General features: G+C 41.6%; 1 protein-coding gene across 1 annotated transcript in view; it reads right to left on the bottom strand.

Moving 5' to 3' along the window:
- Window positions 1-4,982: 4,982 nt before the first annotated feature.
- PDE11A (phosphodiesterase 11A) overlaps window positions 4,983-22,337 on the bottom strand; it is a 265,912-nt gene continuing 248,557 nt past the window's right edge. The window contains exon 21 of the mRNA XM_045575416.1: window positions 4,983-6,788. Within this exon, the coding sequence (XP_045431372.1) occupies window positions 6,633-6,788 (156 nt within the window). The 3' untranslated portion in view covers window positions 4,983-6,632. The remainder of the gene's footprint in view (window positions 6,789-22,337) is intronic.

Here is a 22,337-nt window from a genome sequence, read left to right as displayed (position 1 = left end):
TTTCCACAACCATAGCTGTGGTCAGACATCTTCCTTCATAAAGGAAGACCTGCAGAACCATTTTCCAGTTGTTATGTCTTTCCCCCTTTATTTCCAGGCCATTTTCTACAATATGGTCAGTTTGGGGGACTCAGTTATCTTGTTTCCTCCCTCCCCTATCTTTCACCATAACAGAGAAGAAAATAATAAATTAGTGCCAAGTTGGTAATAATAAATTAGTGCCAGTTAGTTGACTGACTTTTAGGAGTATCTGTTTAATTTTTTAAGAATTTTATTGTATTCCAAATCAATGCCTAGGAACATTTACATTCAGATGGTGAGACATTTAACCTCATCTTTCCTGGTAATTCCAGTTCTATTATTTTTTTAAATTTGATTTTCTTTTTGAATATAGCTTTTTTTTAATCAAGTAGTTTATATTTGGGGACTTACAGTGTTATGATCTAAATGAATTTATCGGAAATCATAGCAGCAACTGATTTATAAAAGGAATTAGAGAAGGCACAGCTGGCATTTAGAAATAATCAACCACCTACCCAAACAAAGACCTTCTCTAGCCCCTGTGTTCATAAAGGGTACTTTTTGTACCAAGACCAGGTCTGCTTCGCCTAACTTCCCTCATAATCTTTACAGCTCTTCTGTGAATTTGGTGATTCTTATTGTTGGCCACACTTGAAAAGCATGGATTAAGATGCTAGTGGTTGCTGCAGCCAGCACGGGAGAACTGGTAATTGCTTAAGCTGGCCAGTAGGGGCCACACTACACCTCTTCCTTCTCCCCCCCACCCCCCACACTCCCCCCCACCCCCTGGGTACCTCCTCTTCAGTCATTTGAATTGGCTTTGGGTCATTTGCTGCAGTTTGTTCTAATAGAACAGGCACAACGCTGTAAGAATTTTAAAGTTTAAGCACCGAAGCCATTGTGTAATTGTATGGCATCAGTGTGGCTGACAGCCCTGAATTGATGCAATTCCCCTGTGTAATTGCCCATGCAAATTTGAGCAATCTGTGAGGACGCTGGAACCTGCATTGGGCTGCAGACTCTTCTCCCTCCAGGAAAACTTGAATAATTCGAATTATTTTGTTATCTTTAAAATGTTCCAAGGAGAGGGCTGTTCCAGCATCCTTCTCACACAGGCAAACATCACAGGTCCAGGCAAGGTTAATGAGCTAAAAGTGATCGTCACAATTTCAATTGTTGGTATTCAGATGCATGCTTGCCTCTTTCTGTCCTTATATCCCCGCCCCATGAAGAGAAAGAGTATTCTGAAGCTTAGTTAAACCGTAAGCATTTTATTAAAAACAAAGATATTTAGGTCTCTTAAAGCAGATTATTTCAAAATCATGGATTATGATTTTGCTTGTGAAATAGTCAAGACATCTATAATGTTGGATTCTTACAATGAAACATCAGCCTGGGAAATCTACACAAAGGGAGTGACTTCAGACAACTCAATTGAAAACATATTTCCCTCCTTTTGTGTAAAGCAATAATTAGGAAGCAAATCAGGAGGAGATCCTTTTTAGATTATTGTACATAAAAATAAAATGGCAAAAGCAATTTTTCCCTAAGGGAATGAGGCCCAACAAAACTAGTCTATTTCCACACCAACATGCTCTTCTTTCCTTTTTCCTTCCTTCCTTCCCTTCTCCCTCCCTCCATTCCTCCCTCCCTCCTTTTCTTTCTCTTTTCTTCATCTTTAAAAAAAAAAAATTCATCTCAGTATGATTTAATCTAAATCTGAAGAAAAAAATGATATTGTAACAGACACATATGCACACAGAAAATAAACACAAATATAAATGATGGCCTCAAATAACATTTTTTTTCACAGCAAATAATTTACTTAATAAAACAAACATTTCTGTAGGAGTGTATACATTCAACAACATTGTTATAGATTTAATACACAGATACACATCTTTAGCACTGTTGAGAAGTGAACCAAATATGCAACAACATTCCAAATTAAATTAGAAAGACGTACAACCCCAGGTTACTCGCGGAGGTAAAAGTAAACAATGTAAGGAGGACATCAATCATTACTAAATCCAGGTGCTCATCATGAAATTCTCCAGACACACTGCATTTTATTTCTGCCAGCGATGTGTTTTATCCTATTATTGTTCACTTAGGAAACTTAGGAAAATTTGGCCTTCTTGTAGCCAGACTCAGTCTTTAAATTTCCTGGTACATTTGAGTTTTGGGGGTTCCTCACAGCACACGGCAGAACAACAGGCAATGGAACTTCACTACAGTGACTCTGCCAGAGTTCTTAGGTTCCCAAATCAGGTTTTCTTCTGTTGCTTTAATGAATCCTTTCTGTGTGTGTGTGTGTGTGTGTGTGTGTGTGTGTGTGTTTCCAATTAAGACACTTTTTAAAATATTTAAATCTGTTTAGATTTCAGTCCCACTTGAAGGGAACTACTACTGGAGATAAAACTGTTACCTTATGTTCTGCTATTCAAGAAGAGTCAGCAGGATAAATTGATTTTAAAATAATTGTACTGCAGAGTAAATTAAGCAGACTCTGTTTAATGACCTAAGGCAAGTGGGAAAAGTATGAAGAAATATGATACATGAAATCAGCAACTGAACTACTTACCCATAATATTGTTATTACACTAACAAAAATTTAAAGGTTATTTCTTTTTTTATTTATCTTTATTGTTGAAAGTATTACAGATGCCCCTTCCCCCACCCATTAACCCCTTCCCTCTGTCCTTCACGCCCCCCGCCCTCCACCTCAGGCCTTTACCACAGGATTGTGTGGTTATTTCTAACCTAATGTATATGTAAGTATAAAATACTTGGAAATGGTAGACATTTCAGATTTTATTATTTTATTTTATTTTATTTTATTGACATCTCAGATTTTAGAAACAGAAAACACATGCAATTTTAATTTTAATTTCTTAACTCGCTTTATAAGTTTACTTTTAAATTAAATTGACTACCATTTATGGGATATCTATGATATGAAATCATCTAAAACTGTCCTGTATGTGATAAAAGAATATATTTTTTAAAAATTGTACTGATGATAATCTTTCATGATCCCTGGAGGCAGGCTCAGACAAATCTGTGGTGAGGTTATTTTTAAATCTACCCCATATATGTAACTTTTCATTTTGTCTTTAACGAGATGACCTTTTTAGGTTTATGCCTATTTTATTCGAGAACAGAAAACAAGACAGCTATCCGAAGACATTTTTTGAAAGTTAAATACGGCTGGTCCTTTGGTGTGGAAACGAAGTCAGTGCTCTTATTTTACCAACAGAAAACCTGAGGCTGGAGAGTCCCAAGATAACAGGTCCAGCCCATAGCCAGGGCAGGATGGCGGCCTTTACAGTTTGCCAAGCTGACCCTACTGGCCAGCTTGCCAGCTACAGAGGAGGATGTGCACGTGTTATCTCCACACCGACTGATAAGAGAATAAAAAGCATCTCTGAAACAAATGCATCTTGTGGAGAAAGTAGGATGAAGTAATTTCAAACATGAATGCAAGCGACTCGAAGAGGCAAACATAATCTGGTCAGGTGGAGGTTTTCTAAGAAGGCTTACATTTTAAATGCCTTCCTCCACTAGGAAATAAACCTAATAATAAGGATTGGGGAATTTCGCGTTCTCTCTTTTGGAAAAGCAGAATATATGGATAACTACACAGACTTCGCATTCTTGGAAAATTATAGATTATTTTAAAAAGGCGTTTAAAACCCTTACACTCCCAAGAGTTCAATCTGTAACCCCCTGGGTTGTGGCTACCCTCCTTTCCCACTGCCTGGGTCGAGGAGGAACAGGCCAAGGCATTAGTCAGCAGTTTCTGAATTCTGACCCACAATAGGAAAGATACTTCCAGACAGGAAAAATAGATGGAGGCAATTACAAACAGCTGCTTGATTGATGGTTGACATTGTCAGGGCTCCACTGTATGGCAAATTGCAATGATGTTGAACTCCCCTTGCCACCAGTGGACGTTGCTATTGGCAACCGTGCAGTGAAGCCAATAAAAAGGCAAGGAAATGAAGGGAAAACTCAACCTTAGTGGAAGCCGGAGGGTCTGCGCTATAAATTATGTTCCCCTTAGCAATACGCAGCATCCGTGTTCAGGATCGCTATGGTGCTTGTAGCTGCCTGCAGTCTCCACGGGCCCTGGGTCTAGTTTTATCACCAGGCACATGCTTTCAAATGTTGCTAGAGATAGACTGGCATCTGTCTGTCTGGGCTGCTTATATTGTTGGGGAGGATAACAGATGTGGGTTCGTCTCTGCCTCACCAGGTCTGTTTTTCAATTCCCGCTTGTGACATAAACCTGATCTGGCACAATAGCCAGCAACACCTGCAGTGCTTCTGAGCCCTAACTCCACCCACCCTTTGTTCCTCACCTGAGGAGAGACAGCCCGGCAGAAGCTATTTCCTTTATAGCAGAGTGATTCCGAAAACTGGCTTAATAAAATCCATAAATCTGAACAGCCTCCTCTTACCTGCTCTGCGGAGGCAATTTTTCCTGCACTCATTTTCTCCGCTCGTCCCTCTAGTCTTCCCTGCAGAGGCAGCTGTAAAGGGCAGCTAGGAACATTATATTTTAGGACTCCCACTCCTTCCTTCTCTCTTTGTCAAACCCGCCTCTGCTCAAGTATCTCTCTTTCCTAAGCAATTGATGACAGGATTGTGCACGCCCAGGTGATTCGGTTACAAGTGCTTTGTCTGTGTGGAATGACTTTCACCTTCCCTTTGGGCAGTTTTCCGACCACCTGCCTCAGTGGCTTCTCTTCCCTGTTGCCCCCTTTCCTCTTCCTCTTCTTCTTTTACCCCTCTTTGCCTGGTTTATAATTGTACTTTGTTTCTTGCCACCTGGCATCTTACTTCTTCCCTATGTGTATCTGCTCTTCCCTCACTTCTGCTTGGTACCTTAATTTACATATATATATATATATATATATATATATATATATATATATATATATATTTTTTTTTTTTTTAAAGAACACATGTCCTGAATGCCTGCTCCATGCCAGGAAAACAATGTTCTTTGTGGATCTCGGTCCCTGTTTCCTTAGCATTTGAGTAATGAAGTTAATAACTGATACTGGCCAGGGGCAATAAGAACAAAACATGGTTTATAAATTTTAGATTTTTCAGAGCTGGAGTGAACTTCAAGGGTCATCTGATCCAGGGGTTTCCAGCTCCTCGGAGCCCCTTTATGGAGCACCATGTACGTGATCGAAGACCTGCGGGTGTGCTGGGGCTCTGGATCCCCCAACTGGCTTCAAGCGGAGGGCTCACGGAGAATGTTTTATATCTCGGAGATGCCACGTGAGATTTATTTGAACAAAGAGTTACAAGGTTAAAGCGTGTTTGAAAACCATTTCCTAAGTGTAGTCTCACTTGACAAATGAGGAAACAGACTGACGTAGAGAGGTTAGGTGAAGTGTCCAAAGTCATCCAGTCACGATGCCAAAGCTAGCTTCTCACTTCCCATTCTTTGGATAAGGCATAGCGTGACCTCAATCTCAGGTGAAAGGCAAAGTGGCTTTCTGGTCATTGCATTTATTTCATATAGTTTATTCTCACCCATTGTAAACCTGGCTTTCCATAGAATATGTGGTCTCTGCCTACACCATTATTTGTTCACCTGCCAGACATTATTTCTAATACTTAAGGAAAAATCCAAAATTGGAGACTCCTGCATTTGCCTGTAGGTTGGTAGTGATAGTGACTTTCAGTTTTATACAAACGCCATTACTAGGAGAACTCAAGGTAGTCAATGATCTTTGTCCATGGAGCTGCTGTGCCCTGCTGCAACGTCTGGCTGCTGGAAATAGTTTCTAAATGTTCATATGCCACTTGTGGTAAATCCAATTATAGATTTTCTTTCACCCTTACTTTAATTAATCTATTAATCTATTCCTTCTGGGAGTAGAGTTGGTCTACAATGAAGATTGAATTAGAAAACTGAAAAAGAGGACCACCATCCCAATGCAGTGTTATGAATCTTGTGTAAACCCCAATCAGACAAACACATTGGATGTATTTCTACTACAGCTATTTTTAGGGGAAATGTGGGAATAGTTGGTGTTTGTAAGGATAATATAGTTTATCTTTTACAAGTCTCTTGGCTCCGAGCCATCATTAAGAAGCTTTAGGATAAAAATAAAATACCTCTACAGAATACAAATCAGGGTTCTTAGGACAGCCTGGCACTGAAGGGCACTGGGGAGAGGATGCAAGGGCAGGCATTGTTGCCTTGTAGCAAAGAGAAGAGCCATATGCAAAATGAAGCAGCTCTAGTGACGCCCGCACTGGTCCATGTTCCCTTGGGTCAGAATGGCCAGGGCCGCCTGGATCCACAGCTGTCCCCTGCCCAGCGCCTGTCTCAGTCCCAAGCCATGTCTGTTCATCATGGAAAGTCCAGGATCCTGGGGTGTGCTCCCTGCCCCACCTCCTCCTCTGTCCTTCCCATCACGCCTTTCCCTGGAGGCCACACGTCAAGGTGAAACCCCAGGCATGCTTCCCAGCTCATCCTCCAAACTTTCTGTCTGTCTGAGCTTAAAGGACGAATAGGATGAAGAGGCTGGGCAAAGCTGGCCTGTCAGGATGCAGTTCTTCTGCAGCAGCAGCTGACCCCAGGGTTAGTTACTTTTGGCCTCGGCCACCACGAGGCCCGTGGAGCAGGGGGAGGCAGCTGAGACCAGCAGCCTCTTCTGGTGCAGCTCTTCCCACTTACTTCTGTTCTCAGACACCGAATCCAGCATTGGCTTCAGTTTCACATTGACCTTCACCAAGGCCTAAAACAAAACAATCAGAAGGTGGGAGAGAGAGGAACTGGAGTCACTGACATGATTTTCCAGCTTTCCCAGGGAGAATGGAAACCGGCTGTGAGGAATGAAAGGGATGATTATTTGGTAACCACGAGCTATTTATAAGAAGTACCCATGCATTGAGTGCCGCTGTTTTCTACTAATAGAGCCGATGCAGAGAATGAAAAAAAATAAGACAGGTGGCTGAGTACTACTCCCGGGTGCCAGCCAATTAGATTATGATGCTGTGTTAGATCCACATCAAGCAAGAGGAAACAAACTAGCTCACACATGTCTACTAATATGTGTATCTTTGCCTTGGAGGCCTCCAGATCTCATTAGACCATGAACTTAAATTTTTACAAAAATAAACTTGCTCCACCAGAGATGACTCCAGGTGGACTTACCTGAATAAGAGGCCAGGCAAAATCTTGAAACAAGAGGAGGTTTTCATTTTTAAAGCAAGGATCTTGTATGGAAATAGACAAGAGGGAAAAGAAAAAGGGTTGGGGGAGGACAAAGGGGTGTAGGAGAGATGAGGGAAGAGGAAATGTAGGATGTAGCGATTGACCCATGAGGCTAATGAAGGTCAGGATTTAGGGTCCTCCCTTCTAAATATTGCCCCTTTACTTAACTATGTGTGTGTGTTTTTAAGTCCTCTACTCCCCAATGGTATAAACTTTTGGCCTCACAAGGCTTGGATGACCCCTAAAGGGGAACAAGGATCGGGGAGCTGTGGGGTGTTAGCTCATGGAAAGGTAACACTTCCTGTTTCCTCTTTATGCCTCGGGTCCGGGTCCGGGTTCTGTGGCCACAGATGAGAACCCCAGGGGCGTGGAGACAGCTTGCAGGTGTGTCTGCCCGGTGCGTTACCAGGGAAACACACCACCAGGAAGCGCACCTCCTGAAAAGCTCTCTCCCAGCTGGAGCGGTGCTAGGGGGCGGCCAAGAGCAAAATCCTCCGCAGGAGAAAGAGCTCCCTTCCCTAAGCCTGGCTGCAGCCACCTGTTTATCCCCTCCCCCTTCCTCTCCAGCAAGTGATGGGACCACAGGTAAAATGTAACTGGGTGTAAAGTAAGTAGGCGAGGGTTGAAACGCCCGGAAACAACTGGTATCCCTCCGAGCGACAAGCACGCCAGCTTGGCTGAGATGATGTTTTTTCACATCGATGTCCCTGATTTTTTAAAAAATATATATATATTATTGATTTTGGTACAGAGAGGAAGGGAGAGAGAGAGCTAGAAACATCAATGAGAAAGAGTCATCGATCAGCTGCCTCTTGCACATCCCCTACTGGGGATATGACCGCAACCAAGGTACATGCCCTTGACCAGAATCGAATCCAGGGTCCTTTAGTCCCCAAGCCGACGCTCTATCCATTGAGCCAAACCGGTTTTGGCTGTCCCTCATTTTTTGTTGTTGATAATCTTCAACTGAGGATATACACTGAGTGACCAGATTATTATGATCTCTGAACGCATAATAATCTGGCCTCTCAGAGTGTTGTGTGTGTGTGTGTGTGTGTGTGTGTGTGTGTGTGTGTGTGTTAGAGGACCAGTAGCATGAATTCGTTCACGGGTGGAGACCGGCCAGCCTGGCCAGGGGGAGGGGACATGGGCGGTTGGCCAGCCTGCCTGCTGGTTGAAGTCCTGCTAGAGGGGACAATTTGCATGTTAGCCTTTTATTATATAGGATTATTATATAACATATACACTGAGTGGCCAGATTATTATGCGTTCAAAGATCATAATAATCTGGCCACTCAGTGTATTTTCTCCATTGATTTTTAGAGAGAGTGGAAGGGAGGGGGAGAGACAGAGAGACACATCGATGTGAGAGAAACACATTGATTGGTTGTCTTCCCCATGTGCCCTGACCTGGGCCAGGGATTGAGCCTGCAACCCAGAATTGAACTCGGACCACTCAGTCTGAGGGCCAGTGCTCCAACCACCGAGCCAAAGCAACATCTAATAGTAAACCAGATGTATTAGTTATTCCATACAAAAATAAAACAGCCATATATAACCCAGGCAGCGATGAAAATCCCATCTATGTCCATGAAAAAAAATGCAGGTGCCTGTGCCTGCTCACCGTATAGTGTTTTTGTTTAGCCAGCAGAGTGAGGTAGCAACCAGGGCCACGGTTTCATTTAGCATAGCTTGGCACCGGCTCTCTTCTCTCTGCTCAGGCCTTTTAATTAAACTGACTACTGTAATTCCTATGGAAATTAGTGTTTATGTTATTTTCCCGCTACAAAGGCATTTCTCTAAGAACTATTTTTTTTTTTTTTTTAATCCTCGGAGCACAAATTGGATTTTTTTTTCCTGTCTGAAATGTAATTAAAAACTCATTTGATTACTATATTTCTGGCTCTGTTTTACTTATTAAATTCCAGTAATCAGTTTTCTTTTATGAAGCTGCTGGGAAATGATCTCAAAAGCAACACATTTTTCTCTCCTTTGGCAGGTTCCCGAGCATTTTACTAAATTACACTCATAGCACCTGCCCATGATTCGAATTACTCCACCGATTTGTTCCTGACACCATTTAAGTTTGTTTGGCTTAGTCCCCAAAAGAGGTTTCTTGCCTTTATCTAGCTCTTTGTTCTCCCTCTTGCTTCCTTGTGTTGAAAAACATCTTTTGGGGGGGGTCACATATTTCTCAGAATTCCTTCTCTCTGCTACACTGTCCTTAAACACAGAATTGGCATTCTAGACTGTCGTTTTCTCTGGCAGGTGCTGGTTCTAGGCAAAGGCAGAGAAAATACAATCCTGAAGAATTACTCCTCCCCACCCCCACACACTACAAATGTGTTACACAAATGCAGTTAACTGAGAGAATACAGAACTGTTAGAATATTAGGAAAGCAAGGGATGACCCACCCACCTAAGTTCCAAGGTCCATCGGGAGGAGAATTGCTCCCAGTATTTAGAAAGCCATGTGTATTCTTGTAGACGTCTCATCAGCGAGTGCCACCAGATGAGTTCTGTGCGAATGCCTCTAGGATCTGTCTTGACTTGCTGTTCACTCAGAGAAAAAGAAAGAAACCACTTCTTGCCTGTCTGCTCTTACACAGAGGGACTCAAAGGTACTTGTGCCACCTGCCCGGGGCTGCTGGGCCTCCTCTGTGGCACCCCTGTGGAGTTTCAGTTTTTATTCACGTCCAGAGGCAGTAAACACACTGCTTCCCAGGGGCGTTCAGTTTACTTTTGGTTTTGACTTTAGAATGCTGTTCCTTACATTGAGCTGAAATCGATGTCCCCGTAACTTCTGCCTAATGGTTTCCGTCCTTGGGGTGCTTGCCCCTTAAGCCAGAAGCTACTTGGGCAATGTAGGACTGATGGCTCATGTGCGCCTCAACTGCAGGGTAGGGTTGGATCTGACCCATCAGCCCAGCCTGAGATGTGCTGCATCCCGGGGGGACAACTGTGCGGATATCACTGGGGCTCTAGCTCCCTCCTGGCCCCCCACAGGCAGGGCCTTGGACACGCGCTCTAAGCGACACAACCCGAGGCATCCAGTCACCCAGGTGGCTTAGGAACCCCACTTCCTTCCTGATTCAATGCACCCCCCATTGTTCCACTGTGACCATCATGTACAGTTTATTCCATGTTTTACTGTTTTGAATAAGTAATATATTCACATAGTCCAGTGGATACAACGGGTATAAGAGGTACCTTGTAGCATTTCCTTCATTCCCTGCCCCAGACACCTAGATTCTTTCTGAGAGGCAAGTTGGGTATCGCTCAGAAAGGTTTTATGCATATGCAAGCATATATACATATAGGCACATCATACATGTAGATGTACATTAGGTATACATGTAGATGTATATAACGTGTATGTGCAATACATTATATATATATTACATAGGTATATATTATCATTTAATTGATTCCCTCACCATTTTCTTTCAGAGAGGGAGTGAAATCAAACCTTTGTGGAGCCACGGTATTATAATACCTGAGTGAGAACAAGTGTGCCGTGTAGAAGTTAGAATTGCGGGATACAGGGAGGGGAGGGCCTGCATTCCAATATTCCATTGCTATGCCAGAGTTTCTCTTCTGCAGAGCTTACTCTGATATGAGTTCCTTCTACTGCAGTTTTCCTCTCGAAAGTTGTATTTTTCATTTATAGAAATTTGATTTGTTTCTTTTTTCTAAAACTTTCCATGATTCTGTCTGTCATGCCCAATCCTTCCCCTACCCACTTGAGCATATAAAATATAATAAATGTCTTATGTCCTGTCTATCAATTCTATGATCTGTATCACTTCTGAGCCTGTCATTGATTGATTTTTCTAATTATTATAGATCTGATTTTCTTGCTTCTTTGCACGCGTGGTGATTTTTTTTATTGGATATCAGACATTGGAAACTTTTATGTTGTTGAATGCTGGGTTTTTTAATTTTTAAGAAATTTCTTTAAACATTTTTCAGTTTTGTTCTGGAATGCAATTAGATTACCTGGAAATAATTTGATCCTTTTCAGGCTTGCTTTGAAGCTTTGCTAGGTGGGTCCAGATCAGTCTTTAACCTAGGACTAATTTGGGCCCATTATCGGAGACAGTAATTTTCTGAGATTTATACCTAGTACCTCAGATATTTCAAAGTTTTCTGTAATAGTCCGTTTGGTGGGAACATGGGCTTTCCCCAGCCTGTGTCAGCTCCGAACAACAAAAAACTGTTCTATTGCTGCTTTTTGCTGGTTCTCTCCTCAGCCTCAGTAGTTTCCTCCCCTGCATGTGGTGAGAACCCAAGACTCCTCCGCGGACCTTAGCTCTCTCTCCTGCCCCTGTTTTCTCTGGTGTTCTTCCCTGGGAACTCGGATCTCCTGGGCCTCCCAGAGTCCGGGCTCTGCCTCCACATTGAGACCTCTGGGCTCAGCCTGGAGTCCCCCTCTGTGCTGCAGTCTGCAAACTCTGCAGGTAGGAAGCTGGGACGGTTGTAGGGCTCACCTCACTTGTTCCGCTCTCCCAGGAACCACTGCACTGTGCTGCCTGTTGTCCACTGTCTGAAAACTTTCATGCATTTCTCCTTCTTTCAGGCCCTGTTGTGAATCATGGCCGGCAGTGGCAGTCTCGCATTATTGGGGTTAACGGTCTTGGGTACTATCCCGAGAGTTCCCAGGGAGAGTGGAAACAAGGCCTTTCTTCTTATCTCTAGCTCCTAGCTCCTAGCAGTGACAGCCCCTCTTCTAACCCCCCCACCCCTCACTGAGGGGGCAGGAAGAAGGGGAAAGGCCAGGACAGCTGCTGCTGGTGGAGAGCGGGGTCAGGACGTTCTGACCTGTTACACAATCCTGCTGCAAAAACAAGCCAAGGATGATCCCCTTGGGAAATGAACAGAGAATTCTCTCTTGTTACCATTATTCCTGAGGCCTTGTTTTTATGGTACCAATGCACCAAGCTGCTCTGAGTCATATTCTGGCCTTGCTTTTCCTTGCCATCATGATCCATATCTACTATTACTAGTGCCATAAGTGCCCACCATCACTTCTTGGAATTCAAGTGCTGGATAGATGGGCAGATGTGGGACAAGGGAACAAGCAAAGAGAGAGCCATGCTCTTAGAGCGAGTTACTACTCCTATTCTCAGTTATTGGAAGGGGGCACAGAGGCACCCCACACATGAAAACCAGCTTTACCTTGGAACCCAGTTAATGTCCAACTATGTCATTAAGACCTTTTAAAAATGTGGAGGAATCCGTCTGTGTTGGCTATTTATTTATTTATTTTAAGGCACAAAAAAAAAGAAAAGAAAAAAAAAGAGATGGTTTTCATGTCCTATTATTGAATTATATATTTCCAGAGTTCTGATATTAAGACTTAGTATTTTTCTGCTTTCCCTCATTCCTAGCTTACCCAAGAAAAATAATCAGAAACTAAAAGGCCCTAGCTGGTTTGGCTCAGTGGCTAGAGCCTCCATCCGAGGACTGAAGGGCCTCGGGTTCGATTCCTGTCAAGGGCACATGCCAGTAGGGGGTGTGCAGAAGACAGCTAATCAATGATTCTCTCTCATCACTGATGTTTCTAAAATATCTATTTTTTGAATCCTGTATAATAAAAGAGAAACATGTAAATTGATCATACCTCTGTGACACCAACCAGCCAATCAGAAGTGAGTATGCAAATTAACCCACCAAAGATGGCTCGTCAGTTTGCATACACAGGTGCCAGGCGGAGAGCAGAGCAGGCGAGCTGGTGGCTTAGAGGACTTGACAGAGTGGGAGGCCATGGGACAGAAACAGAGCTGGAAGGGAAAACCAAGAGTGCAGGGAACACAAGGAATTCTGGGAATAGTAGTTCTGGTGGCAGCCCCAGGAACAGAAGTGGAAGCCCAGAGTGCAGTGAGCACCAGGAATGCTGGGAATGTAGTTCTGGTGGCAGACTGATCTTCTAGACCAGGGTTTCCCAAAGTGTGGTAACCATACCCACAGGAGTACGGGAAGAGTTTGGTGGGGGTATGCACTGCATCGTGCTTAGCTGCGCCTAATTCTACGTTCTCATGAGTACGAGTGGTACTCAGCATTACGAAAATTATAGAAGGGGTACACATATGTCAAAAGTTTGGGAAACACTGTCTAGACACTAGAGCAAAGTGAGCCTGGAGCAGGTTACTGTTGTGGTGGGGGATAGAGAAAGAGCAAAGGTGAGAGACGTAAGTAAAATCAGAGTCTCTAGGGAAAATTAAAGGGAAGATATCCTAAAACTTCCAGGAAATCTCCACCAATGAAACAAAGAAAAAATAATGCCTCTATTATTCTGTGAGCAACAAAAAACAAACTGGGTTGAAGTCTCAGACAATTTGCTCATATGATTACAAAGAAAAGACAGAAACTCCCGGATTGGAGAGGGCTCTCCTGAGGGCTCCCAGATTGGAGAGGGTGCAGGTCAGACTGAGAGACACTCCCCCGCACCGCCCCTGCACAAATCTTCGTGCACTGGGCTCCTAATAAAATATAAACATAGACTTTGGAGCCCTTCTCAAATATGTTTGAGGCAATATTCCCATTATGAAGAGATGATCATTTTACTACTGTACTATTTACTTTCTAAGTGAAAATGTCAAAAAGCCCACTAAAGGGTTGGTATTTTGTAATGGAAAAACAGCCTAGCTGGTGTGGTTCAGTGGATTGAGCATTGTCTCATGCACCAAGAGGTTGCTGGTTGGATTCCCAGTCAGGGCCTATGCCCAGGTTGTGGGCTTGGTCCTCAGTAGGGGGTGTGCAAGAGGCAGCAGGTCCATGTTTCTATCTTCTCTCCCTCTCACTTCCTTTCTCTCTCTCAAAAAAAAAAAAAAAAAAAAAAAAAAAAATCAACTGAAACACAAAAACTTTAAAAAAAAAGAAAGGTCATTGTCAGGATATAACCAGCTGGTATCCTCTCTGTTTAGCCCTTCAAGAGGAGGGGCAAGAGAGCATGCAAGTGGCAGCAGGCTCCAAATGCTTTTGACTCCACATGACTGGCCGGTTGCATGTGCAAAGGGCATCTCTGAGAAACCAAGGAGGCCTCCACTTCAGGTAAATGACTTCAGAGAGAAGTGTCCAGTTCTGGGAGCAAATTCAAACTTAGTGAACTGTTCAACTGCTAATCCTTCTTGGTTCCCAAAGATTGAGATTATTCATGATTTAATCTAACATATTCCTGAATTCCACATCCAGGCTGCAACGATGCAGTTGGCCAAGAATTACATTTGCCAGCATACCTACTCTTCCATTTTGTTGTAAAGGCCAAAAAGTGAACTGATTGGCCAAAACTGAACTCATCACCTTCCCCCAAACCCTCCTCTGCTCTTACGTTTACTCTCTCAGGGAACTGACCATTCTCATCTCCACCAACTGCCCACCCAGAAATCTGTGGGTCACCCCTGACATTTCCCTTTCCTCCCACACCCAAACTACAGCCAAGTTGTGTCAATTCTACTTCCCAGGTGTCTTTTGTGACTGTCTATTGCCATTTCTACAACCTTAGCTCAGACTGCCATCATCTCTTCAGCTGCTTTAAACCAGCTGCAGCCTCTTCACTGGGCCCCTGCTTTCCCTTGTTCCTGGCCAATCCACTCTCCACATTGTGGCCATCCTTGAATGGTCACTCCAAATCACATGTCACTCCAACCTTGTCACTCCCTACCCTGAACCTTTCAGTGGCTCCCGCTTGACACAAACATGCTATAAGACCCTACCCCCCCAAAAAAGGAGAATTGTAGTATTAACAGAGAACTAAACCCAAAAACCAAACAAAAGAAGAAATAAACCATAAAACCCGAAGGAAATTTAGATTATGGTATCAAACACAGAGTTTAGCCTGTGTGGCTCAGTGGTTGAGTGATGAACCATGCATGAGTCAAGAGGTCACGGTTCGATTTCAGGTCAGAGCATATGCCCGGGTTGTAGGCTCAGTCCTCAGTAGGAGGCAATCCATAGATCATTCTCTCTCATAATTGATCTTTCTAACTCTCTTCCTCTATCTTCCTTTCTTTGAAATCAATTAAAACAAACAAACAAACAACAACAACAACAAAAACCACCATATTAAAAACATAAGAGTTTAGAAATTCCAAAAATAATCCCATCAAGTTTTCTAAAATCTTATGTATTGTAACATTTTCCCCAGTGAAAAAAAATAAGCTAAACTCCACATGGTGTGTTTGGCAGGGGACTAGCCTAAGTGCTAGTTACTGCATGTGAGAGCAGATGGAGCTGGCTGTGGGGCCCAGATGGGAAACAGCAAACGAATTCCTCCTATAGCTCACTTCTTCCCTCCCCAGTTCAATGGCCTCTGAAACTCAAGGTTGTGTAAAAATTAATTTGCATTCAGTTGCTTAAGATAATGTATTAACTACCATAGGAGGCTTCCAGCAGTTTTTAAAACTTGCTTTCAAAAACAAACAATCAAACACTAATGGTGAACACAGAAGCAAACCAAGTCTTTGGGAGAGTGGACATGTGTCTTATGCTGGCCTTTGACTCCCCTGAAGCAGCAGAAGGCACCAGCCCACTGTACCTCGAAGCTCCTCAGTTACTTGAGCTAAAGAAATTCCATTTGTTTAAACTAAGTTGAGTGAGTTTCTGGGTTCCAAATAGTGGGTCTTTTACTATTGTCATTTATTGCTCTGTTACCCCCCAGGAATTACTTGGAATTAACCCTCCACCCCTACCCCAAACTTGAACTGGTGGCTGATGTGAGGGAGTCTCAATGTCCCTAGCATATACAGCTGAGCAGCCCTCGTCCCCCAAGTTAATGAGAGTCAGGGACCAGTTAGCAGTTCTCTCTCTTCTCCTTGAACCCCCAGAGTCTGCCAGACGCTTTAAAAGTTTTTTAAAAGGTTGCTCATTCTTAGTCCTCTATGGTATGGGGACTCAGAAAATACTCCCAGAAGATGCCAATTCCTTCTGGCGGCAAAGTCAGAAGGCCTATGAATTCTGGCTTCCAAGAAAAGAGGATTCAAAGGAACTGGTGGCGGCATCCATTTAGCCTGGATTTTCTCTATGGACCAAGAGAACTCGGACAGAAAGGAAAAACAGTAACTAGATGTTATTTTTTCATTAGTGGGAGTTCAATATTACTCCATGATTATTATATTGGGTGAGAGTATTTTTCCAGATGGGAAGACTATTTTTGTATATATGATATTTACTCTGTTGATTTGTTACAATTCAGTAGTAACAGGTTGGCTATATCAGATTTTTGGCAAATGTCAAAAAATGTCATCAGGGCTTTGTTTTGTTAGTGATATTTGAGATCTTAAAACCTAAATAATATGAGACAGTTACCCAAGTAGCAGTAAAAATGATAAAGCTACGGAGCTACTAATGCTTAGTATGAGGCAAGCAAGCTCATTAGAATCTACCGAGAGAATGATTCAGATCTGTAATCAGAATCCTAAGGGCATAGTCCAGCCAAATTATAGCATCGATGTTTGCAGCATCGATGTCTAATATCCTGAAGACTAATTATAGTGCTAGTAATAACTTAGGAAGAGGTCATTTTCCTTCCAGGGTCTGAAGCAGATTGGTGTTGCCTATAAAAGTGAAAAAGCAACATAGTGTTATAGTGATTTTCTCTTCCTCTGGCCTTTACCTTTCCATTTCCTTCGTGACCTCTCAGGTTGCTTGGTTAGCTTATTTTATTTATAAGCTTAAGGATTCCTTTGTGGAAAATTATATTTACAGATGACATTCACATTCTGAATGTATGAGACGAGGATTTTAGTCTTCTTGGGTTAACAGCATTGTTATTTCCATAATATAGGGCAAGGGTCTTAAATTCAGATGTCTCTGGGGCCAGGCCAGTAAAGTTAATGTATGAAATACGCTGCATGATACAGTTAGGAGTGGTGGGGCCTGTGGCAAACTGGACATTTTACAATTTTAAAAAGAGCGTTCGACTAAATAAGAAAGTCTGTGGGCCAAATCTGTTGTGGGTCACAGCTTGCTCACTGTGATTGACAGTGAGACACATCTTGCCAAGGTGAACTAACCAGAGTATTGAATGTGTCCCATGTTCTTGGTGCCATGGTAGGACCTCTCCAGATGTGAGCTGATTAACCTCACAACAATGCTGTGACACAAGTCTTCTCTGCCCTGTTTTGACAAGGAGACTGAGATGGGAAAAATAAATTAAAAGAGCCAAAGTTTACATGGTCAAGTGTACAGCAGAGCTGGAATGTCAGTCTGTCTGAGTACAAAGCTCATGGAGTCTTCACATGAAAGATCTCAACTGGGATGTTGGTAATGACAGGTGACTTTCACCTAACTGTGGTGTGCGGACAGTGGGCAACTCTTTTGTCCTACTGTCTGTGACACTGTTTCAAGACAAATTTACAGGAGGGATGTGACCTCTCTGGTTAATGAAGAAACACCACCTTCCAAACATTAGGTGAGGACAGTGAATCTTTTATTTGTGACACATCTACTCTCTCCTGCCTTGAGAGAATAAAACCAGGGTTTTAAGTAGTAATACACAGGCAAGCTCAAAGACAACCAGGGCTAATGGAAGCAAAGAGAACCGTCTCCTCTGTTATAATGAGTCCCTCTAGGATCCTGACATAGGTGATCCTGTTGGTTGGGTTTTCCAAGCAGATTGGTAGCTAATCAATCATGCTCGCTGGGTAGGCATCAGCTGACTGGGGAGGAATGGCTGCTGACCCAGAAGCCGCAGCCTTTGATGAATGGGGTTTCATATAAGAGGTGGTTGGAACAGGTAAGTAAAACACAGCCACATGGTAACAATGCACCTCTCCACACACCAGCATGCTACCTGGTAAAACTGTGCACCTGAGATTATAAAGAATTAGATAAAATCTATTATTTCTGCAAAGTTTAATGTGTAAAAAGCGCCATATTTAAAATTTAGTCTGTAGAGTTGCACAGAATTGTTTACAATAGATATAATTTTTATACTGCGTACGTGTTTTGAGTCTTAGGGTTCTCCAAAAAAAATGGGTAGGGTGCCTCTATGGGGCCTCTAAGAATAGATACCAGAAGACTCTATTAGCATTTGCTCTTCTAGTTTTTAGCTTAAACTATCATCCCTTAATATCTGCAGGGGATTGGTTCCAGGACCTCCCTGGGTAACAAAAGCTGCAGATGACTTATCTAAAACTAGAGGCCTGGTGCACCAATTTATGCACAAGTGGGGTCCCTCGGCCTGGCTGGCGATCAGGGCCAACCACAGGAGGTTGGCCAACTTGGGGGAGGGATTGCGGGAGATTGGCCAGCCATGGTTGGTTAGCTGTGGGAGCGCACTGACCATCAGGGGGCAGCTCCTGCATTGAGCACTTGCCCCCTGGTGGTCAGTGTGTGTCATAGCTACCAGCTGGTCATCCAGTTGTAATGGTTGCTTAGGTTTATATATATATAGATGACAATAACCCACATACATCCTATTATATACTTTAAATCATCTCTGGATTACTTTATAATACCTGATATAATGTAAGTGCTATGTAAATAGTTGCTGTATTGCATTGTTTAGAAAATAATGACAAGGAAGTCTCTTCATGTTCAGTACAGATGAAAACATCATAGGCCTACCTACATAGTAAATGTTAGCAACAACGTAACTTTTTCCCCCCTCGATATTTTCTTTAAAAAATATTTTTATTGATTTCAGAGAGTAAGGGAGAGGGAGAGAGAGATATAAACATCAATTATGAGAGAGAATCATTGATTGGCTGCCTCCTGCATGCCCCATACTGGGGATCGAGCCACAACCTGGGCACATGCCCTGACTGGTAATCAAACCATGATCTCCTGGTTCATACGTCAATGCTCAACCACTGGCTTTCCTGAATATTTTCTATCCCCAGTTGGTTAAATATGCAAATGTGGACCCTGTGGATATGGGAGGCTGACTGTATTTGAAAGTCCCCAAAGAGCCAAAAGACTAATTATTTGCACTAATGAATTGCTTAGTTAGTGCCAGACAAATCCAATAATTACTGAACATTTCTTGTGAGAGTTTAAAAATGGTCCTCATGCCCAGAACTAAACAGTGCTCAGCTTTAAGACGGGAAGCCATAAAGTCCGGCACCCAATGCTCCAGACCTACCAAGGGCCAGACCTCAAGCACCCATGAGAAATGCTCTGTCCTTATGTAAAGATCCTTGGGGACAAAAATCCTCTATGATTTTGGTGGTTTCTCTCCATATGGTAAGAGAGCCTTCTTTTTCTTGACTTTACAATATAATTTAAAAAGTGAGATTTTGGAGAGAAAGAATAAAAGACAAGAAAGGGACATTTTACACATGCCACTGGGTGTATGGGGAGGATGTTGGATCATTAGCTTGCCTTCTCTTTGTGCAGAAAGGGGTCAATCTATCTACTTTAAGACATGGTAGAGGGTTTGTTATTGTGGCTCTTCTCTACATTGCTAACACCCCACAGGACTAAGATATGGAAAATGCCTGCATGTGTGGGGACAGCAGGACTAATACCCTGTATACTTTTTAATTATATTTTTGAAGTACCGTTAAAGGATGGGAACATTATAATTTTATAAACAAAACTTCCTAATCAGTAAGATTTTCTATCTAATGTTGAAAAGTTTTATATTAATTTAACTTTCAAACACTGACCACTTAAACTTATCCCAATAAAAACACACATTGGATTAATGTTTGAACTAAATTCTAAAATTATGTGGAAAAATAAACAATACCCAGAAAACACTGAAAGAGAAAGGGGAAGGTAAAACTAAGTTTATCATTCAAATATAATATAAAGTAATGTTAAATAAAATAGTATGATGAGGCAGGCAAATCGATAGAATAGAATAGAAAGAGTAAAAATAGAGTTAAATTTAAGGGAAATTAATATATGATAAAGATAACCAAAGGAAAATATTAGTCCAAACCTAATAGGATAACTGGGTAACAATTTAAAAAACTAAAGTTGGATTCTGACTTCACACTTTACACCCAGCAAAATACAGCAAAGCCAGATGAACTACAGATTACAAATATAAAAATGAAGCTATAAAATACTAAAAGAAGTTCTGAGGATTTAAAAATATAATTTTGGAATGGGGAAGTCATTCTATATATGACATAAAATCCAGAAGCCATAAAAGAAAAGATTCACAAACTTGATAACATAAAATCAATGTATTTGTGTACACCATAAACAAAGTAAAAAGCTAAGTGACAACTTGGGAAAAATACTTGCTGCTTTGCTACAGATTAAGGCCTATTTCTTAATATATACTGGTCTCCTACAAATCAGTAAGAAAAGACCACCAGCCCAACAGAAAAAGAGCAGAAATGAGAAGAGTTTACAGAAAAAATGCAAATGGTTCCTCAGTAAATATATCTAGACTAAAAATGTGATTAGACTTATTTATGATATGGAAAATACAAATGAAAACAATGAGAAAGATTTTGCACCTATCCTATGAACAAAATTCAAGAAGTTGAATGACATACTGTATTAGTAAGGATATAGAAAAATAAGCAGCTGAGATATTGCTGGTGGGAATATAAATTTGTTCAAACTCCACAAAGAAAAGTTGGTAATATATCAAAATTTCAAATGTCCATATGCCAAATGCCCAGTAATTACACTTCTGGGTATTAGTCCTACAAAAAAAATGTGAAGATGATGCATTTACAATGATATTTATTGCACATTGTTCATGATAGTAAAGTATTAGAAACATCATCAGTGTCCTTAAGTAACTAAAACATTAATTGTTGGTTAATACTTTATTCATGTATAAAATCTAATACTCTACAGTTATCAAAAAGAATGAGACAGTTGCTATGGACACTGAAAACAATAATCTCAAAAATAGATTAAGTGTGAAAAACAAGGTATGGAGTGGGATATACACTATGCTCATATATATGTACACATACATATATACATATGTACAATACATACATATGTGCATACACATAGATACATGTATATGAGCTCAGTGTATATAAATACATAGATAAACTCTATAAAAAAGTATATAAATATTATGTATTAAAAGAGTGTAAAAATACACTGTATTTATGCTTTTATAGAGACCACCTTTAGACACATACATAAGAATTTGGTTACTGGTGGTTGGATAGGAATTGAGTACCTGGGGACACATTTCTCTAATGCTTTTGTTACTTTTGAACACTGTTTACTGGGTGTGTATAAACTGTTTTCAATAAAATATTACATGTAAAAGTTTAACATGAACTTTTTGATAAAGGAACTAGCAATCTCTGATCATGTGTTGGAATTATTAAGTAACAAGTCATCGGATTATTAATAGTTAAAGAAAGCTTACAAGGATAAAAAAGAGAAGAGGCTCGTTTCATAAAAACCAAAATAACTTAGGGCTTCACCACCATAATTCAAAAATTGCTTTAGTACCTTAATATTTGTTGCCATGTTGTGTATACTCCCTCTTCCCCCGCCCCAGTCACCAATCCTCAAATAAAGGCTGACTACCTCATTGATCCTAAACATTTCCTCTGGAAAGCGATCAATGTCCCCTGCCTGGCCCTTAAATAGATTTTGAAAAACTCTTCAATCCCTATCAGTCTCATATCCTTATTTAGTTGCTCAAATGTGCCCTCAGCTGGGAATTGTGCAGGCTACTGTGATTCTGTTGTGTTCACCACTCATTTGAAGGGCCCCATCCATCATCATTTCTAGGCCTTTTCTGATGCAATGTAGCTTATTCTTTGTCTTTCTTAAAAAACTGAATGGCTTTTAAATTATCCATTTATCTTCCTTCAGAGTTTCTGTTCAGTTTCTCAGGCCCTTTCAGGGCTGTCTTTACTACCTTGTTTGCTGACTTTTCATTCTATTGCTCCCATTCGTGCGGGCATCTCAGTTCCCCATGCTGTCCTTCAAAGCAAACTCCCTGGCTCCATCTGCGTTCTGCTTGTTTGACATCTGCATCACCGCCACTAACGTAGATTTCCTTTTTAAATCCCGTCCCTTCTGGATTGCTTTCAAAACCCTGAGACAATATGTTTCAAATGTTATGGGTAGACGGCTGGGTGTATGGGACACACTTGAAAATACAAGTCCAACGTCTTGGTTCTAA

This window comes from Pipistrellus kuhlii, unplaced genomic scaffold (genome assembly GCF_014108245.1).
Source record: "Pipistrellus kuhlii isolate mPipKuh1 unplaced genomic scaffold, mPipKuh1.p scaffold_m20_p_7, whole genome shotgun sequence".
Classification (NCBI taxonomy): domain Eukaryota; kingdom Metazoa; phylum Chordata; class Mammalia; order Chiroptera; family Vespertilionidae; genus Pipistrellus; species Pipistrellus kuhlii.
This window is presented reverse-complemented; position numbering and strand designations above follow the sequence as displayed.